Source organism: Tamandua tetradactyla, chromosome 7 (assembly GCF_023851605.1).
Source record: "Tamandua tetradactyla isolate mTamTet1 chromosome 7, mTamTet1.pri, whole genome shotgun sequence".
Lineage (NCBI taxonomy): Eukaryota > Metazoa > Chordata > Mammalia > Pilosa > Myrmecophagidae > Tamandua > Tamandua tetradactyla.
The window spans coordinates 49,291,126-49,316,785 of record NC_135333.1 but is presented as its reverse complement, the minus strand read 5'-3'; the positions used below and the strand labels follow the sequence as shown (position 1 = coordinate 49,316,785).

At 37.3% G+C, this 25,660-nt stretch overlaps 1 protein-coding gene across 6 annotated transcripts in view; it reads right to left on the bottom strand.

Moving 5' to 3' along the window:
- Positions 1 to 25,660, bottom strand: part of BEND7 (BEN domain containing 7) — a 128,428-nt gene that overhangs the window by 39,982 nt on the left and 62,786 nt on the right. For all 6 annotated transcript variants that reach the window (XM_077169388.1, XM_077169389.1, XM_077169390.1 and 3 more), the window contains 2 exons: positions 23,884 to 24,149; positions 11,686 to 11,911 (listed from right to left, as the gene is read on the bottom strand). In XM_077169388.1, the coding sequence (XP_077025503.1) occupies positions 11,686 to 11,911; positions 23,884 to 24,149 (492 nt within the window). The remainder of the gene's footprint in view (positions 1 to 11,685; positions 11,912 to 23,883; positions 24,150 to 25,660) is intronic.

Genomic DNA, 25,660 nt, shown 5'->3' with positions numbered 1-25,660 from the left:
TCACTGATATGAACTGACATTAGTGAATGAACTTGGAGAATTTCGTTGGTAAGAGAGACCATCAGGAGATAGAAACAGGGTAAAGATATTGGGTAATTGGGGTTGAAGGGATACACATTGTGGAACAGAACCGAATGTAAAAACTCAGAAATGGACAACACAATATTACCTAACTGTAATACAATAATGTTAGAACACTGAATGAAGCTGAATGTGAGTATGATAGAGGGAGGAGGGCTGGGGGCACAAATGAAATCAGAAGAAAAGATAGACGATAAAGACTGAGATGATATAATCTAGGAATGCGTAGAGTGTATAATGATAGTGACTAAATGTACAAATTTTAAAAATGTTTTTGCATGAGGAAGAACAAAGGAATGTCATTACTGCAGGTGCTGAAAATAGATGGTAATTAATATTTTAAAATTTCAACTTATTGTGAGACTAAAGCAAAAAAATGTTTATTTGGTACAAAATTTATATTTTGACTAGTGCATTTCCTAATATAACTTATATAGATAGCTTAATTGAACATCATAAGTACATGGAACCTTGAGAAAGACATGAAATTTTGTTGGTTTGTCCAGAGTGATGCCCCGACAAATCCCAGAGTGATTTGAAAAGTGAATAAAAAAGTATTTGCAAAGTCCCCTTCGGGGAATGGTGAAAATGGGGGAAAATTCAACCTCCCCAAGTTGAATTCTTGATATTCTCACAGTGTGAACAACCAAAATTATAGGCTGAGCCGCCAGTCTTGGAGTTTGTTCATATGAAACTTAACCCCACAAAGGATAGGTTAAGCCTACTTAAAATTAGTCCTAAGAGTTACCCCCAAGAGAACCTCTTTTGTTGCTCAGATGTGGCCTCTGTCTCCAGCCAACACAACAAGCAAACTCACCACCCTCCCATTTACATGGGACATGACTCCCGGGGGTGTGGACCTTCCTGGTAACGTGGGACAGAAATCCTAGAATGAGTTGAGACTCAGCATCAAGGGATTGAGAAAACCTTCTCAACCAAAAGGGGGAAGAATGAAATGAGACAAAGTGCCAATCGCTGAGAGATTCCAAACAGAGTTGAGAGATTATTCTGGAGGTTATTCTTATGCATTAAGTAGATTTCACCTTGTTAGTCAAGATAAAATGGAGAGGCTGGAGGGAACTGCCTGAAAATGTAGAGCTGTGTTCCAGTAGCCATGTTTCTTGAAGATGACTGTATAATGATATAGCTTTCACAATGTGACTGTGTGATTGTGAAAACCTTGTGTCTGATGCTCCTTTTATTTACCTTGTTAACAGATGAGTAGCATATATGGAATAAAAATAAGTAATAGGGGGAACAAATGTTAAAATAAATTTAGTTTGAAATGCTAGTGATCAATGAAAGGGAGGGGTAAGGGGTATGGTATGTAAAAAATTTTTTTCTGTTTTCGTTTCCTTTCTTTTTCTGAATAGATGTAAATGTTCCAAGAAATGATCATGATGATGAATATGTAAATCTGTGATACTGTGAATTACTGATTATATACGTAGAACAGAATGATCAAAACAGGAATGTTTGCATTTGTTTGGTGTTTTCTGGTATTTAAAAAAATTTTTAAAAATCTAATGAAGAGCAGGATACAAAGAAATAAGAACTTGGGAACTATCATAGTAGCAGAAGACTTGACTAAGGGAAGCCATCATTGGGTAGACACGACTAATTCCAAGAGGCAGCAGCACTCTCTTCTAAGGTAGCTTTTGATTTTCCACAAATATGCCTTAAGGACAGTCTGAGATCAATTCAAATAAAGCTCTGTGGATTTTCAGGGGGGTTCTTTAATGTAAGCTGATACACATATCCTTAGTGTTCTTTTTGTGTGTATGGGTTTACCATCAGCCCATGGGACTATGTCAACAATAAGTATTCCATGATCATATGCATATACACTTCTCAGGCAGAAATACAAGCAAATACAATATCTGAGTCTCTCAAGATTTTTGACGCACACCTAATATGAGACAGAGTATCAATATCTGCTATGGAATCCAACTGAAATATCAACTTACTGGTACCAATTAAAGCTCCAAGAAAAAAGCTATAAAGAATATAACTTGACCAATTCTGGACTTATTATATAATTCTAATTCCCCATCAGAGGAAGGAAAACAGGAGGATATGGCATTACCTTAGGATGTTGAGATGGGCCAAACAATTCAGGAAGTTAGATTAAAAAGGAGATGGGCTATGCAGAAAACATTGCTCTCTCCTCAAGACATTTTGCTTGTATCTGCCAGAAAACTGTCTTCATAATAAGCAAATCTACAAGGTCAACAACAAAAATGGCATCTCATAATGTCAACGTGCAGTCATACTATGGTGGCCTCATTCACACTACTGAACTTATTTCTTTTGACAGGAGACTGCTTGTTTTGCAAGAATTTGGATAGTAAGATTTAGAGTTGAATACTTGCATACTAACCTACAACAGGTTCTGTCATTCTGTGAAAGGCTGAAGAGCAAAAAGAGCCAAAATCATCTTCTTAACAAATTTCTTCCCATTCTATTTGCTCCTTATGTAGCAAAGAAATGGATCTACAGTTTTGAGGAAGATGACAGTCTGGATCTACAGTTTTGAGGAAGATGACAGTCTTCTTTTGAGCCTATGGAAGACCAGTGACTAAGCAGTTTTACTGTGGTGGTTTGAAGCTGTATGTGCCCCAGAAAAGGATATTCTTTAAGTTTAGTATATTCCTGTGGGTGTGGACACATTGTCGGTAGGATCTTTTGATGAGTTAAGATGTGACCCACCTCTACTTAAAATTAGGCCTAAGAGTCGCCCCTAGAGAACCTCTTTTGTTGCTCAGATGTGGCCTCCCTCTCAGCCAACACGACAAGCAAACTCATGGCCCTCCCCTTCTCTATGTGGGACATGACTTCTCGGCAATGTAGGACAGGAATCCTAGAATAAGCTGGAACTCAGCATCAAGGGCTTGAGAAAACCTTCTAGACCAAAAGGGGGAAGAGAGAAATTAGACAAAATAAAGTGTCAATGGCTAAGAGATTTCAAACAGAGTTGAGAGGTTATTCTGGAGGTTATTCTTACGCATTTTATAGATATCACCTTTTTAGTTAAGGTATATTGGAGAGGCTGGAGGGAAGTACTTGAAAATGTAGAGCTGTGTTCCAGTAGCCATGTTTCTTAAAGATGTTTGTTTAATGATATAGCTTATGCAAGGTAACTGTGTGATTGTGAAAACCTTGTGTCTGATGCTCCTTTTATCTATGGTATGGACAGATGAGTAAAACATAGGGATTAAAAATAAATAAATAATAGGGGGAACAAATGTTAAAATAAATTTAGTAGATTGAAATGCAAGTGATCAATGAAAGGAAGTGATAAGGGGTACAGAAAAAAATAGGGAAACAAAGGCTAAAATATATTGGGTAGATGGAAATACTAGCAATCAATGAGAGGGAAGGGTAAGGAGTATGGTATATATTAGCTTTTTTCTTTTTCTTTCTTTTTCTGAATTGATGCAAATGTTCTAAGAAATGATCATGGTGATGAATATACAACTATGTGATGATATTGTGGGTTATTGATTATATACCAAGAATGGAATGAGCATACAGTAAGAATGTTCCATTTTTGTATGTTGTTATGTTTAAAAGAAATAAAAATAAATTTAAAAAAAGATGTGACCTACCTCATACAGGATGGGTTTTAACCCTCTTGCTTGAAAGAATGGAGAGATAGATTAGATAGATAGATAGATAGATAGATAGATAGATAATAGATCGATTAGATAGATCAATAGATAGATAGATAGATAGATAGATAGATAGATAGATAGATAGATAGATAGATAGATAGATGACAGATAGACAGATAGATAGATAGATAGATAGATAGATAGATAGATAGATAGATAGATAGAGATAGATAGACAGACAGACAGTCAGACAGACAGACAGGGTGAGTGTGTGTATACAATGAAACCCAAAAGAGAAGGGAGAGACCAGCAGATGCCACCTGGTGGCAGAGGAACCAAGGATCACTGGCAGCCAGTCTTCAGAAAGAAAGCATTACCTTGACGATGCACTGATTTGGATATATATTCTCAGCTTCAAAACTGTAAGCTAATAAATTCCTACTGTTAAAAGCCAACCCATTTGATGGTCTCTGCTTTCAGCAGCCTAGGAAACTAAAACACTCACTGAGGCCCCAACCCCAAGGGTACTAATTCAGTAGGCATATTTAAGAAGCAACTTTGATCATCAAGAAAGTAGAAAGACAGCCTACACAATGGGAGACAATATTTGGAAATGACATATCAGATAAAGGTCTAGTATCCAGAATTTATAAAGAGATTGTTCAACTCAACAACAAAAAGACAGCCAACCCAATTACAAAATGGGAAAAAGACTTGAACAGACACTTATCAGAAGAGGAAATACAAATGGCCAAAAGGCACATGAAGAGATGCTCAATGTCCCTGGCCATTAGAGAAATGCAAATCAAAACCACAATGAGATATCATCTCACACCCACCAGAATGGCCATTATCAACAAAACAGAAAATGACAAGTGCTGGAGAGGATGCGGAGAAAGAGGCACACTTATCCACTGTTGGTGGGAATGTCAAATGGTGCAACCACTGTGGAAGGCAGTTTGGCGGTTCCTCAAAAAGCTGAATATAGAATTGCCATACGACCCAGCAATACCATTGCTGGGAATCTACTCAAAGGACTTAAGGGCAAAGACACAAACGGACATTTGCACACCAATGTTTATAGCAGCGTTATTTACAATTGCAAAGAGATGAAAACAGCCAAAATGTCCATCAACAGACGAGTGGCTAAACAAGCTGTGGTATATACATACGATGGAATATTATGCAGCTTTAAGACAGGATAAACTTATGAAGCATGTAATAACATGGATGGACCTAGAGAACATTATGCTGAGTGAGTCTAGCCAAAAACTAAAAGACAAATACTGTATGGTCCCACTGATGTGAACCGACATTTGAGAATAAACTTGGAATATGTCATTGGTAACAGAGTCCAGCAGGAGTTAGAAACAGGGTAAGATAATGGGTAATTGGAGCTGAAGGGATACAGACTGTGCAGCAGGACTAGATACAAAAACTCTAAAATGGACAACACAATAATACCTAATTGTAAAGTAATCATGTTAAAACACTGAATGAAGCTGCATCTGAGCTATAGGTTTTTTTGGTTGTTGTTGTTGTTTTTTTGTTTTTTGTTTGTTTTTGTCTGTCTGGTTGTTTTTTTTTTGTTTTTACTATTATTATTACTTTTATTTTTTTTCTCTATATTAACATTCTATATCTTTTTCTGTTGTGTTGCTAGTTCTTCTAAACTGATGCAAATGTACTAAGAAACGATGATCATGCATCTACGTGATGATGTTAAGAATTACTGATTGCATATGTAGATGGTATGATTTCTAAATGTTGGGTTAATTTCTTTTTTTTCTTTTTTCCGTTAATTAATAAAAAAATAAAAAATAAAAAAAAAAAAAGAAGCAACTTTGAGACATAGCTCTGGCTGAAAACCCCTGGGGGTAAACTATGTTTGAGTTCTTCCACTGGCATTACATTCATGAAGGCAAACAGATCGGTGAGGATTCAAGGCCTACAAATTAGAACAGGCTTGAAATACTTCTGGAGGCAAAGGTCTTTCATCCAGTGTTTTGTTTAGTTTAAGTATCATCCAATAAGTTCTCTTCTCTTTGCCTTTGAAATACTGCTCATCTGTCCAGGTCTACTTTGATGCCACCTGTGCACTGAGGCCCTCTCCTAGCAGGATTTAGCCCTACCACTTCTGTGCTTCCTCCCCCAACTTGATAGCACGCATTTGCTATTCACTGGATTCTGCCATGGAGTAAGGTTCAACGTTATGGTGCAGGGTTTACATGTTTGCAGCCACTAGATCACACACTCCCCAAAGTGGGGACTATGTCTCACTCAGCCCTATGTCACCAGTTTCTGGTTCACCATGGGTGGGCAATGAAGGCTTGTGCTGTTGCCAGAGATCATGCCTGCTGATGATTTTAAGTTTGTGAGGTTAATGATAAACTTAAATTTGGTGTTCTTGTGGTTTTCTAGTATTTGATAAGCTGGAGAGATTGTGTCTTTTGTGTCATGCTGTTTGGTGAAGAATTGTCTCCAAACAGGCAGCCAGGTCCAGGGCTTGTCAGACTTTTCTTCAAGACTGTCATGCATAGGCCATATGAAAAACTATATGGCATTTATTTAGTGACCCACACGTTAGAGTCATGCTGAAGTCTGGAAATGCCACTCTGCCACCTTGGTGAACTATGCAGTTATTCAGTCAAGTTCTGGTAAGACCAGACAAGCTTGTCTGAAATCAGGACCCTTATACAATACCACAGAAAAACACACATGTAAACACACAGGTTCAAAGAATGAGGGCTAATGCCACATGCTACCTCCTTTTCCAGTCTAGGAGACAAGAATCTCACAGGAGAACTGTTGCTTACATATATTGTGACTTGCAGGATCAGGAGCTGAGATGGCCCTGCTTCTCCAAGGGGCTAAAGACAGCCTGGATCACAGTAACCTGCAGATGCTTCCTCAAAGTTCAGATTTCTGGGACTACCCTGGACCTACTGAATCAATTTCTAAGGATGGGACCTAGAAACTGAGTTTTAAACCAGCACCCCAGGTAATTCTGATGCATATTAGAATTTGGAGACCACTAAAGAAGGGGCATTTTCCAGTATGTTCTATGTCAGGGCCTCCATAGAACATATTGGAAAATATAACAACAACAAAGTAATAGTTACATACATGCCTAACAGGCAGGCTATATTTCTGATGTAATTATGTGTTGTTATATTTTATATCATTTTGTTATTATATATTTATACCCTGTTTTAAGCAGATTTGAATATAGAAATACAAACAGATAAATTAACAAATGATTATTCATCCTCTAAAAGGACTCTTGAATTAAAGGATTCACCAACTGATTCCAGTTGGCAAACATTTAAACTAGTCTATAACTTACATACAACTTTGAAACATTACATATTCAGTGTTATTCCAAAGCTTTTTCTCTGTGGTTTGTGTACGGAAGAATTTCAGAAGTATCTCTTTCCCTCAGAAAGGGATCAAACTTCTATTTTCCTCCCCAGCACGTTAGGACTCATTCTCAATATTTTTAAGGAAAACCCTGCCCTTAACACTAGTAAATAAAATGAAAATATAGCTATACTTTAACCAGAAATTCACTTGGAATATGTTTTTTCTTATCAATAGCTGTCTGGTCATTTTAAATAATTAGTATAGCCATCTTCCCAGTGGAATCTATAAAGAATTCAAAATGTTAAACGTTAAGACACAAATTTAAATGTGGGACACACCTTTCTTTCTTTTCAAATACTCCTTATAGAAGGTGTAAAGTGTGCTATAAAATAGTTTTGAAGTCAGAGAAACCTGGCTCCATCTACCACTTACTAGTGGTTTAACTCTAAGTAATTCAGTTTACTTATTTTCTCACAGCCTCAGTTTCCTCTCATCAACACTGTAGCAGAATTAAGGATTAAATGACATAAATGTATGTGAAGGGCTTGGTGTATGAAAGCTCTGAGTAAACATAAGTTATAAGTATTAATTTAAAAAACTCAAATCCAAACTGATGTTTCAACCTTAGTCTTAGAGGGAGTTCTGAGAGCACACAGATATTACAATGAAGAAATAAATAATATATACAATGTATGTTCCATCACCAATCAAATTAATTTAAGTCTATATGCAATCAAATAGAAAACGTTCCTTCCTTTTTCTTGATTAAATCCCAATAAATAAATGATGATTTGCCATAAAATTAGTAAGTAGTATAAAGTCACCAAAATGAACCCTACAAGTTTGTAGAGTTGCTGGAAAACAACAAGAGGCTTGGGTATTCAGTTCAGTAAAACCTGAGAAAGGTACACGTTAACCGTGGTCAGGCTTTCTAATCTCATAGGAGCCCTAGTTTATTTATTGGAGTGACCCTCTAAACCCCGGAACCCTCTAGAAGACCCTCAGTGCTGATGTCTCCCTAGGAGACATGTGCAGGAGTAAACTGAGAATAGTCAGCCAACTCTTTCACCTGACATGCACAGGCATTTCCCTTGACTACAGGAGGATTCAAGTATTCAGTACAATTTGACAGCAATAAAACATTCTCAACTAATCACCGTGAAATTAAAAATCATAACCCAGGTTCTGAGAATCACTTTATTACCACTACACTTTCTGAAGAACATTCAGAGTCAATGACGTATCAATAGTTAGATAATTCTAAAACAAACTGCCTCAGTATATCATCTTAAGAATTAGTTGGTTGACCAACTCTGGCTTCAGCAGGTTCAGCATGAAGTAAGAAGGGCACACGTGAGTACTAACCTCCACTCCATGGTCTGGCTATAAAATCAATTCTGAATCAAATCCAAGACACTAAACTTTATTCTCAGCACTAAAACCTAGAACTCCATTTAAAGAGACCATAAGTTGCTTCTTGCCAGGGTTAAATTCAAAGTGCTTAGGTGTGTGTTTTTAATTAAGGATCCTTTCATTGCCAATACCTTGGGTCATATTTACAATGAATTTTAAATGAATTACCAGTAAGTAAGCTACCATGAAACAAAAGAGTATGTGAAAAATATGATCTGAAGATAGGTTTAAATTTTATTTTCAAGATACTGTCATGGGGAATATTATCACTACAAAAAGTTTTGCTAATAATCTCCACAATAAACTTTTTAAATAAGAATTTTATAAATAATGATTCATCTTCTTTTTCCCACTGTTGACTTAACCAATCTAATCATTTGGTTTCAAACAAAATCTAGCCCCTACTGTTGTTTTTACTTCTGAGATTTAAAAAATTGTCCAGTCAGTTTATGTTCCTAGGTTGTAGGACTTTTCAAATTAATACAATACCAGTATGTTATGCCATAAAGGATACTCTGAGAAAGGCCTAAATATTTAATGTTTGCAAAATCCTTTCAAGTATGTGGTAGATAACAAGAAAAACACAGGACACCCTTAGCACTATTATATAGAAAGAAACTATTTTCTTACTTTCCCACAGTACTCAGATTCAAAAGAGTTGAGTCAGGGAAATAAATTTCTCTAGCTCTACCAATAACTTGGATAACCAGGGAATTTATGCTATAGGACCTTCAATTAATAGCTATTTCCCAAAATTACTTTCTATTACAATATGTGGGTTAGTAGACTTTTAGCTGGTAAAAGTACCGTATAGTAAGGGGAAACTGTATAAGGGAGTATTCAAATTTATATTCAATTTTAGTTTTCATTATTTTTGCTTTTATTGGTCTTTTATTAACTGATAAAACTTTACAACAACTTCCTCATGCAGTCATTCCAAATTAGTTATGAGAAGACATGAGGCTGGGTATTTAGTTAGTACTAGACCCATTATGTTGATAATGTAAGACAAGTCAAGGTAAAAAATTAAAGCCTATGTCTAGTTACTCACCCAACATATTTACTGAAACCCTACTATGTACAAAGCTCTCAGAGAAATACAACAGGTAGTAATAAAAAATACTGTAGGCAAAGCCTATCCTTAAGGTGTTTAGAAGAAATTATTGGAATAAATCGGGTAAATATATCTACTGACAAGTATGAAGAGAATGTTCTTAATAAGAAACACAAAACTTGACGAAGAATGCAGGTATGTACCCCTGATGGTTAACAGCTGTCACCTCTGAAGACTGGCATTATGGGGGCCTTTGAGCTTTCTATACATTTGTTTTTATGACTTGGATTTTTGTTTCACAACCATATATTATTTTTGTAATCAGGAAAATAATCAAGATAAAAATGTATGTCTATGAATAAACACTGCAAGGAAACAAGGGTACATAAAATACTTGTTGACCTAGGTTGTTGTGGGCTTATGGTGAATTTCTGGCTGTTTTAAAGTTATTCTTCTAAAAGAATTTTAATGACACATTTAACAGTAAAAGAAAGAGGTATACAGAAATCTTAAGATCATTAGAGGCAGAAGCCTCACTGACATTTTTATTTCTAGCTAAAGAATAGGGCAGTGAAGAAAATTAAGGCATGTCCTCTAGTTCTGTTTGTAAAGTATTTTTTGGAACTATTGTATAATGCCCAATATAGATTGAAAATGGTAGAATAAACTGTATCAGTCTACTTGTGATGAGATATTTCAATACTATCTATTATTAGAGTCACTCCTACTATCATTAAAACGGAATATGGGCATTTATGGTTCCCTGATTTCCAAATGCTTTTATAATGTTAACATACAGTCCTGAAAAAAATAAAACAATTCCTGGCTGCATTTAGGATGTTTGAAAGCTTCAGCAATGAAAAGTACCATCTGTCTTAACCTTCATGTCTCCAGAAGGCCCCAGCCATAGTCAATCAAAATGGGACCCTTCTGCCCTTTACCAAGCCCCACTCACATCTCTGACTATTTTTCAAATCCTACAATTCTATGTTTAGTGCCATTCCAGGCCACATCATTCTTTTCAGAAATGGCACAGACTGATATCTCTGTGGCTTTCCTTACTTAAGGCAACTCAAGAACTGTCACTTTAAATGAAAAAATTCTGATGAAGAATGAGAAGTTTCCTGTTAATGAAGGCTTGGGTCCTCCTGGCCATGAACAGAGTGTGTCTGGTACTTGCTAACTCCATTTGAAAACAGTATCATTTGGAAAGTTAATGGAGGATTCCAATGTATTCTTTAAGCACTACTAAATTCATTTACCCATTTTGTAAGATAATGGGGAGCAGACAAGCTCTCTGCATCCAGTCCCATTCTACAAGCCAAACAATACAGAAATTGAGTTGTCAAAGAACATCAGTTATTCTACTTTGAATTAAAGTTGGATTCAAAATTTCATTTTCATGGTACTTGTGTTTCTATTTGAGAATCTGTTTGCATTCTTTAAAAAATAACCTTTAAATACTTCTATTTCCTAAAATTCATCAGAGACCTAACTAAATAAGGACATTTTAAAGAAACCACTCTAGGGTGTAGGGCTGGATACAAAGAAGATAGACTCACACGTGTGCCTGCATGGTCCCAGGGTCCCATAAAATACTGGGGTGGGGGTGGGAGAATGGACATGACTCCAGATCACAAAACAAGAGGGAGCAGGGCAGGCCAGGAATCTGTAGAGAGACACAGGGCTGGCTTCACGGCGGGTTGGCTTAGATTTAAAGTTGACCAGGGGTAATGACCTGGTAAAGCAACTTATGAGCTCTGGAGAAAACTGTTGTATAGTTACTTCAGAAAAAAAAAAAAAGCATCATAGCTTTATTTACAGCTAAATATTATGATGAAGTTCTTAGAAATTGCTGAGAAGAAAAATACTTTCATTTTAAAAGCCACTTAAGGAAGAACTTCTTGTTGGTTCTACAGCAGATCAAAATGGCTCTTGAATGATTATTTTAACATATTAACATCACCTTGAAATATCAAATTCTAGTAGTATTTAGGGTGGTGAGTTACAGAGCTCACATCCAAAAGCCATGCCCTTTAAGATCTGCCAATGGCAAATTAAATTAGCCTCTGGTTAGTTGGCTACAATTTCAGCTGCATCTTTATGGAATGAAGGCAAAGCTCAACAAGGAACCCATAAAATGAAATGATGCAGACCAACCTTTGATTGCACCCACAATATTTTGGTCTAGTCCTTTCCGGTTGTCATTGAGTCCTCTTTTCCTCTTCCCATTGGGTAAGGAGTTAGCCAAAGTCTTGTCATCAAAAAATGCACACACCAGTTTTCTAAACAGAAGGCTTCCTGAGCGGGTGTAGTTTGACAATATAGAGTCCAGCTGAGATTTAGGCATAGACACATCAAAGCCTTCAGCAAGTTGCACTTCTGGCTACCAAAAGAACATAAATATTTCATTAAAAGCAACATTTGAAGCATTTGACTTTGTGCATATGTGCAACACAAAACATCTCTATCTATTGAAGTGTCAGTCTCCCGCAAACGGCACAGCCTCAGCTGTGTGCACCAGTGTCAGCAGTTGATAAAGCCAATCACTACTTACAGCCTCAAAACGAAATGCTCTGATTCTAACATTCAATTTAAGGCTAAGGAGTACACTGAGAAAGTATTCCTGTCCTTGGAGATATTCAAGAGAAGGATGGATAATCCCAGAAGCATATTATTACAGCACCCAAGAAAATGTGAGACTTTTGGATGAAATTTCCTCATTTTGTAGATGTAGGAACTAAGGTCCAAAAAGATTCTAAGGCCCAAAGAGATTCTAACAAACATAACTAGAAAATAATTAAAATGTTCTCACGCATTACATTTTACAGATCCCTTTCTCTTATCTTAAATAATTTAATTTTATTTGCCTAAGGACACAAATATAGGGCTATCTCCAAAGGCTACTAGTGCTTTTAGCTGTGAGACTATTTTTTTCTCCAGGAGAAATTTATGTTAATCCTAATAGGCACCCCACCCCACCGCCCACCTGCTTTGGGGAGGAACATCTGTAGCTCTACTCTAGAGCACAATTGGAAGGCCAGGGCACGAATCACATGCCTCTCTACCAAGGTTTTCTGAGAGAATTCCTACATGACTGGGGCCTGCATGAGAAAACCTGTAAGGTGCCTTGCAACTTGGATACATCATACAATGATACAAGCTCAAGACACTAATCATATATTCTCCATCAGCAAGCCATGGATGTTTACAACTCCCCTCATCATCTTTCAATCAGATCACAGCACTTCCTTTTCAGAGCCTTTCCTCACTCCTTCCTTCTCAGCGGGGCAGCTTGTCCCTCTTTGTCACTGCTGCCCATCTGACACCCTTCTATTGTTGTATTTATCACATTATGTATTATAGCTATTTATTAGGTTGGGGCCCTTCTTGAGTCCTGGAATCTTTGTATCTCTAGAGCCCAGCATATAGCAGGCACGCAATAAATTCTTGTTGAATAGATGAAAGTTCGTTAGTCATAATCTACACTATTAAGTCATTTCCTATTGATTATAACACTCTTTAATAGGAGGAAACACAATTGGTAAATTTGTATTAGGAAAAAAGTCAGAAGCAATTCTGATTTAAGTAAGATATATCATAAAAGCTTTTTCTTAGATCTCAAGCCCATTATTTTGCCAACCCGGCACTACTGATTTTCTAAAGGATATTAAAAATGCAAGGACTCATATTAGTTTCTCTCCTTAAGAATGGAAATTATTATTTTGTTTGTCCTATGACTTCTAAAAGTGCCTAGCATACTATGATCACAGTTGAGAGGGCCCAGGGCAAGGTTTCAATTATTCAGATGACACAGGAAGGAGCCTGACTGGATTATCCAGAAAGTCATCCCATTTCCCTGCTTCACTTTGCCATTCAACTTTTGATCTCTGAACGTTTGATTAATACCACTACAGAATAGTGCTATGGGATTGTTTTCTGAATTGTACCTTGTTATTGGTCAACCGTATGTCAAAGAGGCTGAGGTAGGCAGAGACTGTGTGTCTGACGCCCAGGGCAGAGCCAGGCCCTCAACAAACGTGCTGGGTGAACTGAAGCAGGAACAGGAGGACTGAGAAAATTTTACCATCAGAATCTGAGATGAAGCTTTACTCATAATCAGAATATTATTTTGTACATCCTATGGCTTGGGACTTTCATTTAAATGACTGGTCTTAAATTTGCCTAATACTCCTATATCATTTAAAGGTCATTCAATAATGAATCCAAATTTATCTAACAGAAGCAGCTACTCGTGGCTATTTGAGGGTCTAGGGTGATCCAGAAGCTCTTAAATTTGGTCAGTCCATTCCTATAGTCCTCAGTTTCATTCTGATATCATTAAATGTGACTAAACTCAGCCGCCTGAGCTACGAGTTTACCACAACTTCCTCCTTGATTCATTAGTAGTACAGGAACCGTGGTTTGAGAAAGTGATTAGAATCAGTCCTTGGCAGAACTGATCACTCCCTTCTCCCTGCACTCAGCGTCCTCTATGAACTGTGTTCACGGCACCTGTCCCAGTGCATTTATTTAGTTGAGAAAGTTTCTCACCAGGCTTTGGATTTGGAGTAACTGGCAAACAGTAAGTGCCAACAGATATTTGCCAAAATAAACAAAACATTAGGTAAGAACCCATTCAAAATAACTAATAGTGATTCTGAGATCTTTGCTTCTCCTATAAAGGAGGTGGGTTTCAAGTATGTCATGCTGTGATTTAGTGTACCAAAGTCTTCTTAAAACAGTACTTGTGACAAGTTGAGTCCAACATCTAGACAATATTATCTGTTTCATTCAGCAATATCTATTGTGCACCCCTGTGTGTCAGAACATTGAAATCTGGCTGGGTAGATAAGACATGCACAAATACTTCCCATGCAGAGCCGAGAGTGGTAATGCTGTGAGAGGTGCAGGTAGTGCTACCTGTATTGCATTCAGCAGGGTCTGACTGTGAAAGGGGTAGGTTAGTTTTTTACCAGAGCCTGGAAGGCAGCACTTAGGGGGAAGAGATGCAGCTGTTTCTGACATCTGCTACAGCTCCAACAAAGTATCTGGAGATTTCTGTGGAGCCAAGAGACTTTCTGTGGTATCACAGTAGTATTTGATTTCAGAAGTGCCAGCCCAAGACAGACACTGTCAGTGCTTTCTGTTCCACTATTTCAAATACTGCTATTTTGAACCATTTTTCCAGATCATGGAACACGAACTCACCCAGTTACAAGTATCTTACAAGGAGTAAGGATTTGTATTAGCTGAGGGAGCAGCTGGTAACAGGAACTAGAGCAAAGGTGATTAATCTCTGTCCCTTCTTCTCTTTGCATCTTATCTCTTGGATTTCTGAGCTAGTAGTGAAGGAACACTAGTGCTATGTCTATAAGATGCCACAAAGTAACAAATCTATTTATTGCTAACTAATCCTATATTTCCCTACGAAAACTTTCCTTTCTCCATTTTATAATCACAGCAGATAACTACCATGTAATGAACCCCAACTTTGCACATATATTTAAAAATGGTTTTATGATTCTTTCTTTAACTATATCATTGAATCTCTTCTTTTTGTTAACTGGCTCTAGTTTAACTGGCTCTGCTTACTAATAATGACTCTGACAGAAACCACCACTATTCTTATCAAATACCATCTTAAAAACAGGACTGCCTTTGACAGATTTTATTTGATTGTCAAGCCAAGAAAGCAGCTAATATGCTAATTTACAGATTCTACTGATTCCTGAAGCAATGTGATATTTAAATGATGATATCCAAAGAATGGGGCAGAATTTTTGATACTTAATGTCATCATCTAAAGAGTTAAGTTTGATTTCTCTCTACAAATTTGTACTGCCCTGCCTAGCCTGTCCATGTTAGGTGCCTCAGGCGCTGAGCACAAGGCCACTCAAATGTTTAATTTTCCTTATCCAGTAGAGTCACATCTCACACAGGGTGACGTCCTAGAGGAAGAAAGTGCACACAGTCATTATGACTCTTGAAAATGTTCCTGGACTCGGGCCTGAGGGCATTAATTTTTTTTTTTTTTGTTCCTCTTTGCATTTTGATCATGGCCTCCCTTTGCTTAGAAGCAGGCAGGGTCCAGTTTGAGTGGGGGAATCCCATTATGAGGTAAATTAAAGGATTTCTCCTGTAAGTTCCCATAAGCATGCCATGTGACTCCTCTGTACGATCTACAGGAAAAAAAAAGGAAGGCCATTTTAAGGAGGTCATATAAATTAGTCACAAAGAGAACATTTCTGATCTAGGTTGTTTTGTATAAGGCTTTTCAATACCAAATGACAGTGTTACATAAAAAAGCTACATGGGTCACCAACTAAAAGAATAAAAAGAAGTGTGTGAATGTTCATATTGGGCATTAGCTTCAGATTTTCAACTGCAAATTACGCAACTATACACAGTAACCTGTAAATTCTGTGTGTGTACCTTACCCACATACACAGGTACTCGCACAAGGGTGTTTGTAGGGATCATGTGGATGAGAATCAGAGGGCTCTGGGCTGCTGGGGCAAGTCACAGACTGACTCAGGAAGGAACCTAAGTAAAGAGGCAGGCCTCTGTGGAGTGGGCTGATTCTGGACTGAAAAACATACAGCAAGATTTATAAGAATGTTTAAAGGATGAGAATTTAGTCTCTCTGCTCATAATACTTAATACTGGATAAAATGATCTTTTATTTTCACTTGAGTGTTTACCTAGCACTATAGTAGATGTATTTCAAGGAAAATGAGTGTTAGTTTACAAAGATAAATTTTTAAAAAATACAATCTAACTTCTCCTAATTGGTTTTATTTTGGTCAGAAATGTGATGTGCTTCTGTAGCTCTCCTCTGGGTTAATTTAGCAAGTGCTGCAACCTTTATTCAAAGCTCGGTCAAATAGAGTGTTTGTGATTTGCAATGGATGAAGTGGCCTAAGGGTACATTGACTAAGGAATGGAAGGGGGAACTGTGGTGTATACATATAACAGATTACTTAGTGGCTGCAAGAAGGAATGGAGTTGTGAAGCATGCAACTAAGTGAATGAACCTTAAGGACAGTATGTCAGAAACAAAAAGGCACATATTGTCATATCTCACTCATATGGACTAACTATAATATACAAACTTGGAGAAATGAAGCTGAGAGCATGGGTTATCGGGTTGGGGCCTATTGTAAAGAATCCTAGATTATAAACTCTTACCGCAGTCACATCGATTCTGGAGTTGTATCTGTTATTTCTAAATTCTGAGATGTTGAGCTATTTGTGTATAACCCGGTCGTTGCCTGGAATTTCAGGGATTTGTGTGCACTAGACACTCAGAGTTAGAGCTCTGAAGCTATGCAAGTCAGCATTACCTCATACAGCAACTGCTCAAAAACCTGAAAAAGTGATCTGACTTTGACTAGAGATATGAATGAAGCTGATCTGGATATGAATAAGGTAAATCAGAATACATGGTAAAGGATGATAAAGTCTATATTTTAGAACTTCAACTTCTGTGTGAGACCAAAGGAAGAGATATTTATTTGGAACAAAATTTGTACTTTTGGTAGCACATTATGTAATTTAACTTGTATGGTCAGTTTATTCAAACACCATAATTACATGGAATATTTTTTTGTTTGTTTTTTCTTTTTCGTATGGGCAGGCATCAGGAATCAAATCCGGGTCTCCAGCATGGTAGGCGAGAACTCTGCCTGCTGAGCCACAATTACATGGAATCTTGAATAGGGAGTGAGATCTTATTGGTTTGTAAGGTTAGTGTGATGCCCCAATACAATCCAGAGTCATCTGGGATGAATAAAAAAGTATTTGCAAGGGAGGACTGGGAGAAAGGAGGAAATATTAAACTTCCTATCTGGGGAATTCCTGATATTTTTGCAAGCAGTGGGGAAAACCAACTCAATAGGCTGCACGCTCACTCTTGGGGCTCGCCCCTATGAAACTTATTCCTGAAAGAAGCAGCTAAGCCTACTTATAATTATGCCTAAGAGTCACCCCAGAGAACCTCTTTTGTTGCTCAGATGTGGCTTCTCTCTAAGCCAACTCAGCAGGTGAACTCACTGGGGTGTAAATCTGGCAATGTGGGACATGACTACCCAGGATGAGCCAGGACCCGGCATTACAGGAACGAGAAAGGCTTCTTGGCCAAAAGGTGGATGAGAGAAATGAGACAAAATAAAGTTACAGTGGCTAAGAGATTTCAAACAAAGTTGAGAGGCTGATTATCCTGGACGTTAATCTTATACTATATATAGATATCCCTTTTAGTTTATGGTGTATTGGAGTGGCTAAGGGAAGTACCTGAAACTGCTGAACTGTATTCCAATAGCCTTGTTCTTGAAGATGACTGTATAACTATACAGTTTTTACAATGTGACTATGTGAAAATCTTGTGGCTGATGCTCCCTTTATCCAGGGTATGGGCAGGTGAGTAAAAAAATAAGGGTGAAAAATAAATTAATAACAGGAGGAAATAAGGGATAAAAATGTTTTTTTCTTCTTTCTTTTTATTTCTTTTTCTACAGTGATACCAATGTTCTAAAAATGATCATGGTGATGAATACACAACTACGTGATATTGTGAGCCACTGACTATATATTTTGGTGGACTGTATGGTACGTGAAGATATCGCAGTAAAAATAGTAAAAAAAAAAAAAAAAAGAAGACCATGGCCAATGAGCTGGTGACCACAGCATGCATGAGACAGAAAGGCAGCTGTGTTGCATAGGCCCACTCAAGTTAGCCTGGCCGGTCAAGCTGCACCTCTACACAGCTCACAACAGGGCAGACCTGGAGACCTCAGGTGTCAGTGGGCAAAGGCTCCACACTGAGTGGCCCACATCAAGACTGAGATTGTAGGGTAGGTGCTCTGTAGAAAGTAGAGTTTTATCAAAAAGTATGAGAGGTCTATTTATTAGCACATATTTAATGTTATATAGGATAAAACTTACAAATCATTAGAGTCCATTCTTTACTTAATTGACAAAATTTTGGTAGAACTAAAAATTTAAATTTAGAAATGACAATATAATTTGGTCCTTTGAAAATTTCTTCATGTACTTGCATAATGATATTCCAAAGTCTTTCAGAGATGTTCTTAGCTGTTCCTCTCTTAAGTGGTAAATTAATAACTCTGAGATTTAGGATTTGATTTATGGTAGATACATGAGCCAAAACGTCCAACACGTAAGATTTTAGCCACTGAATCGTCATTAAAACACTGCTGAATCTGCATTAAGCAGAGGCCCAGCTCTGAGATTCTGCCATTGACCCTCAAGGAAAGAGCTCCTGCCCTCCTATGCTTGCAAACCACCACTGTATGCCTGCTTTAGAGCTACATCCCGCTCTACTGTAATGATTGCTTATGTATTTTCTTCCTGAATGCTTCCTGCCACATGAAGGGTAAGGACTATCTCATTTATTCTAATATGCCCTGGAATCATTAACATTTATTTGGTGCTTAGTGTATTCCAGGCCCTGACCTAACAAACATTACCTGGATTTTCTCATTTAATTCTCACACTATCATTGCCCCAATTTGCAGATGAGAAAAAGAAGACTTACAGAGGTTTTAAGATCATCCAGTTGATAAGTGGTAAAGCAACGATTCAAGCCCAAACAGTCTGCTCTGGAACTTATATTCTCAAGAATATACTGCCTTTCTCAATTTCAATGTATCAATGAATAAATAAAAAATTGCTAGCTCAACTGACTGCCTTTATTAGATCCCAGTGAATCACTTTATCTGTTGCACTAAGAAGGTGCTACAGAACTTACAGTATGAATTCAGAAGCTATTTCTGTTGAAAGCACCAACATATTATAAATGACTTAAAAAGAATGATATATAATAAACATTAACAAAATTACCTTGACGAACATCCATAGATTCATCTTGTGATAATTTTTAAATGTGTATAATCTAGAATTACTGGAGAATGTTCATGGTAACAATCAGAAAAATATTTTCTCTTATTAAAATTTATCATAAAGATTAAAAACAACTGAATTGTTTCATCAAAGCCAAAAACAAACCAACCAAATAACAACAATATTTTAGGTCATGCATATTTCTGCCCTGAAAAATACAAATCAATATATCCAGTTGACTAGGAAAAATAGTGACTGTGAAAAATTAACAACTGTCTTGTCTGAATACTAGTAGACTACTGAGTTGCAAATTCACAAAGAGAAAATTACCCACTTTACTTAAATCTGAAATTTGGTTTTGGGTTTCTGCTTTTGCTCTCTGTAATATTTAGGCTTGGGATTTATGTAATGTGCTAACTTAAAATGGTTAAATAATCCTGCCCCAAAAGAGAAACATTTCCTGTCACTCCCTTTTAAAAAATACTACTTGGTCACATGCATTTATTTATTCATTCATACATGTAGGTTTGTTTAACAAATATTTATACCTGTCCCTATGTAAGTATTAGCCAAGACTGCTAAGGTGATAAAATAAAGAACCAATATTTATTGAGTGCTTAAAATGGGCCAGGCACTATTTGTTCTAAGTGTTTTACATAGATTAATTCATTGAATTCTTCCAACAGGCCAATGCTTTGAGGTAATAAGCACTGTGACTGTACGCATTTCACAGACAGAAGACTAAGTCAGGGAAGGTTAGACCAACCTTCCCTGCTTGGGATCAGACAGCTGAGACTCGAACCCAGGCAGTCTGCCCTCAGCCTAACTTTTTAGTTCTCTTTTATAGACTCAGCATTCCATAAAAATTTACTCATACAAAGAACTGTACTGGAATGGGCACCCAAAGCCTTTCAGCGAAGTGGGTGAGAGCAGACCACAGAACTGGGTTGAGGAATAGCTACAGCGTTTCTTGGTGATGTGAACTTGGGCAGGCTACTTAAGCCCTTTATGCCACAGTTTCCTCATCTATAAAGTAAAGAGGATCATAATACTTCATAGTGTTGTTGAAAGGATTAAATGAGATCACTCATTTACCACAGCGGGGCACATAAATATTGTTAGTCTACAGATCCTGCCTTGAGAAGCTGGGGTGGAAAGAAATGATTACAAAACAGGATAGAAAGTTCTGGAATTGAGGATTATTCAAATCATACTGGAGTTTTGAGGGGGCTGGGTACAGAGTGGAGGAACAAGAAATGAACAGGTAAACGGGACTTAAAGAGAGAAGGGGGTTCTATTGAAACCCAAGTCCATGACACAAAGTTTCATAAGCTTATTTTGAATATTGGACTTAATGCAAATGGAATATTTTTGTCATTTGTAGTCTAAATAAAAAACATTTATTGGGTATCTTTTATGCACCAGGCACTGTAATAGGATTTTCCCATTTGTTATTTATCATTTACAACTAACAACAATGTAAGGGTGTGCTGACATTTTAGCTGGCTTTGATCCCAGTGGAATGTTTTCTGTATTTGAGTAGGGATAATCACTATTAGTCAGGAGACGGGTGGGCTTTCTGCAATGACCTACAGCCCACAGGAGCCTCATGGTCATGCCTGTGCTTAAACATACAAATATGTCTTTGTGTGACACTATGAGTTACAGTGTACAAAGGATTACTTAATACACTGTGAATTCAAAAACAATTTTACAGTAAATTTTTTATACTTTAGAAGAAGAAAGTACAGGTTTTATGTGCCATGTTTTCATTGCTTCTAGCTCTAATCGCTAAGGAACATTTTGAGGATACCAAATTTACTTCCTCTTCCTTTCTAGAACTGAAAAAGTCTGCTTCTGCTCTTTCTTTCTTTCCTGGCCTCACTTAAAGAAGTCAGTGCTGTCTAGTAGCCAAATCAATTTCCAAGAGAGCAATGAGGGGGGTTAGCCACCAAGTCTTCTGTTTTAGGAATTCCTCCTAAATGCCTCTCCTTTCTCCTCCTCTTCAGGCTCCCTGTCCTTGTTCAGAGCCCGACTAACTGGGATTATGCTCCTCTTAGTCTCTTTGTCTCTAGCACCTCTCTCTATTCATCTGAACCCCACACTGCTGTTCCCAGTTACCACTCTAAAGTACAGTTAGGATTATCCCTCCACTTGAAACCTGCAATGGCTCCTTCTTGCCTATAAGAAGGCCCTAGGCCTTGGCATACTTTATAAGGGCTTTCCTCTCTGGCCCTGTCCTACTTCTGTATCATCACTTGCTGTCAATCCCAAGTCCAGACACTGTTCTAGCAACACTGGACCACTCCCCAAAACCTACAACTTTGGACCTATTCCTCCTTGTGCCAGGTTCTTTTCAGAGCCCTTCTTTATAACACACTTTCCATACTATTATATTTTCTGCACTCAGCTTTATAGAGTAATTCCTATAGGATAACGTATTTTCTATTTTCCCCTCTGGGCTTACCTCAAATTTTAAAAGGCTCATGGGTCTGAAATAATAAAAGATTGAAAGGACACATCAATTTGGATGCCTCAGTATTGATGGCCCCTTTACCTCAGGCAGTCAACCTCTACCCACCCTAAGGGACTGTGCAGGCAGGTCTCACTGAGGCAGGGAGCACTGTCCTTAGGCAGGGCTGCCTCAGCCCTGATGGATCTCTGGATATTGCAAAGTTTCTGCTAAATAAATGAACCAAGTGGTATATCTGCCAGATAATGTAAGAATAATATTCAAATACTTTTTTTTTTTTTTTGCTTTTCTGTAGAACCATATTCCTCTTCAATCAAAGACAATCAGTACCTAATTAAGTTTTCATGGACAATTCTGAATGTGCTTTACCAAATTTAACAGTTCTTGTTAGCAAAATAATCATGGCTAAAAAATAAAATATTCTTTGTATACTATATAAATAAAATTATTATACGTTACTGGTAAAGATAATAAAAATTCTATTCTGTTCTACTTCACTGATGCACGTTAGGCTTCTATCAGATCTTGTTCAGTTTATTTCTGAAGTGTGTTAGCTCAAAGTAAAAAAGGAGAGTTCAGCCATTAGCTGTAGACCAGCAGACTTGGGAATGGTTTATATGCAAATTATTGCCCTGATACATATCAGAAATTCAGGGAAAATCTAAAAGTATTATATAAATTGCTAGGATATGAGTATACTATGTGTTATGGAATAATTTTTTTTGCTTCTAAATATGTGATCTATGTGGGGTTTAAACCTGCGCTTTGGCTGCAGTGACAACATGAGATAGTAATTTTTTTTTCTTTTCTTTTCTTTTTTTTTGGCATGGGCAGGCACCGGGAAGTGAACCTGGGTCTCCAGCATGGCAGGCAAGATCTCTGTCTGCTGAGCCACAGTGGCCCAACCATGAGATAATGATTTTTTTAAAACAATACTCATTTACTCTAGAACTTCTTTACAACAGTAAAAAAGGCTCATAGATAAAATACCTTTTTAACACAAAGGATTGGGTAAAAGTTTAAATGATCTTTCTTGTCTAAAAAAGCCACAAGATGATTATTTTTGTCACCTCCCTCTATTAAAGACACAATATAGATGCATGCTAGCAAACTGTCTTTCTATAATTTAAAAGACAATACTCTTTAAAAACAACAGCCATTTATTTATTATTTAAGGTTTAAAAGATAAGGCCAAATTCCAATCCTATGTAGCTCTGTAGGAGTCTCAGCAGGATACTCATCCTATGCAATCTGGTAATAATAGATCACTCATGTCTGTTTATTTTAAGAACTCTCTCCACAAGTTAGGGTTCACAACACAGTGTACTTAAATCAAGGTATTGTGGCTAGAATACGCAACTGCAAATAGAGCACTTTATTAAAGAAATTAGTTTATGGTCATACATATATGAAATAAGTTGGATGGCTATCTAGATATTATACAACATCACTGATTGCAACAACAATCTAGGTATGACATTAAAGTAGAAAAACCTCTGCACTGTTAACCTATCATTACACAGTGTAAATGGCATGGCGCTGCAACCTAATTAGCAGTGTAGCTTGCATCTATAACATAGAATTAGCACGACTGCTCCTTTTTTATCATTACTTTGTGTTTCTAGAAGGTGTGACCTTATCGGCATGGTCCTGCCCATTTATGCTCATGTACATAGGATTTAATTATGTTCTTTTAGTTCTTTCCACTGAGGAAACTGAAAATTGCCACTTTAAAATTAAAAATGCTAAAGAAACTAGTGAGCAGATTATTCACTTCATCACTCTCTTCCTTCAGAGATAAAGAATGAAACATGTTTAAATACGTAAGGCATAAAATTTTAAGAAAAGAAAATTCTTGGCAAGGAAATTACTAAAAATTTTCCTGTTGCCACTCTCCTGTACATTCTGCACATTTCTCTAGTTTCCTAGGACAGAATTTGTTAAGAGGAAAATGTATTCATACTATAAAATTCCTGAAAGTTATATCACTTAAAGTCTATAGCCACAAAATACCCACTTACATCTGAGGAAGGTGACTCAAGAACAATGCCGAACCCTAAGGCACGGTTCTCCTCAGTGGGGCCATGTTCAGCAGCGTGGAGAGCAGACTGTGCTGAGGCCACCGCTGGCTTCTTTTCCATTTCCAGCACATTGGGCTTCTGCTTCACAGTAAGAGGTTCAACAGTCTTTGGGGGTACTTTTTTTTTTTTATTTCTCTTGCGTGAGACAGCAGCTCGCTGGGAGCATATAAGAGAAACTGGGGGTTGTTGTCTGTTTTGGGTTCCAACTGTGGACAATAAACAAAAATATGGTAGAAGTGGTTATGTCTAACTTAGGAAAGCAATGAAACTTATATCTACCTACATGCTTGATGAACTGAAACTGAAATGTCACCCACAAATGAAGCACGCTACAATAAATCTCACACTGGATTAAAGACCACAAAAGGCAGGCTCTGGAGCTGTCTAGCAATCTAAAGGTAGAAAAACACCCAATAGAAAACTCTGTTCCAAACACTAGGGTATAATTACAGAGAATGGTTACCATTGGGTTCAACAGAAGGAGAAGATCACAACTATGAGGAAACATTTAGGCATGATTTTATAAATCATGATATTTTAATATAAATAAGAACTCCAGAACTTAAATCTAAGTGTAGGTCTCTATGCTCGCTAGTGAGCCAATTTTAAGAATATTCCAACCATCAGTTGGGGTTAAACTGATCAGTTGCTAACAATCTACTGAAGTCAAAATGGACAAAGACTTAGAAATGGTGATCATTTGGGCAAGTCTGGTACAAACAAACAGCTTGAAATGGTTCTGCAATTGGTACTAGTGAGCACGTGGACAAAGCCTGATTCACTTATCAGGTCCAGAAACCCCTTCATCACCAAGCAAGTATTCTCTATACATCAACTCTATCCATCACACTGTATTCTGATGGTCTCAGACCAGGCCACTTTCTCTGAACCTCAGTTCTATGCAGCTGAAAAATGGGAATAATATATTCTGTACTAGCCAAGCAAATTAGTAAACTCCAGAAACAGTGCAAGCTCCAAGATGAAAAGCTCTGGACAACAGCTAGGTACTAAGAGACTGTATGCTTATAGAAGCTGAGCGTGGCAATCACAGTTTTCACATGTACACTTTGAGAAGTAATGTTTATTAACTATTGAAGAATATTCTGATGGAAAGTTAGTAGGAAAATATGGAATTATTATTTAAATCCTCATGTATTACTGTGGCTTACAAAATATGACCACTGGACACGTCTACTTTTTACAAAAATAAACCTATAAATAGAAGCCAAATGAAAACGAAAGGTCTTTAAATGGATATAACTATGGTTCACTTCCTCTTACTTATTTCCTATCAGCCTTGAAAATAAAGACTATTGACACTATGAATTTCAAATATGAATATTTATACCACGAATTTCAAATATTGGATGATATTTTTAACTGAAAAGCATTTTAAAGTATTAGAAACAGACTATTTGCACTGCATAGGAGCACTGAAAAGTTTTTAACTACTCATGCTCAGTGGTTCTCAACCTTGACTACACATTAGAATCACCCTGGAGCTTTAAAACAAAAAAATTCCAGTGCCTCAGTCCCACCCCAGACTGACTGTACTGGAATTTCCAGGGGGTGGGGCCCGGACATCAGCATTAAAAAAACCTCCTCAAGTGATTCTACTGGACAGTCAGAGTTCAGAACTTTTCTCCGTTCTCTCCAAATTTTCCCTGAAGGCAAGGTCTCCAGGGCAGCAAAGATCCGGATGGTGTCACTAATCTAA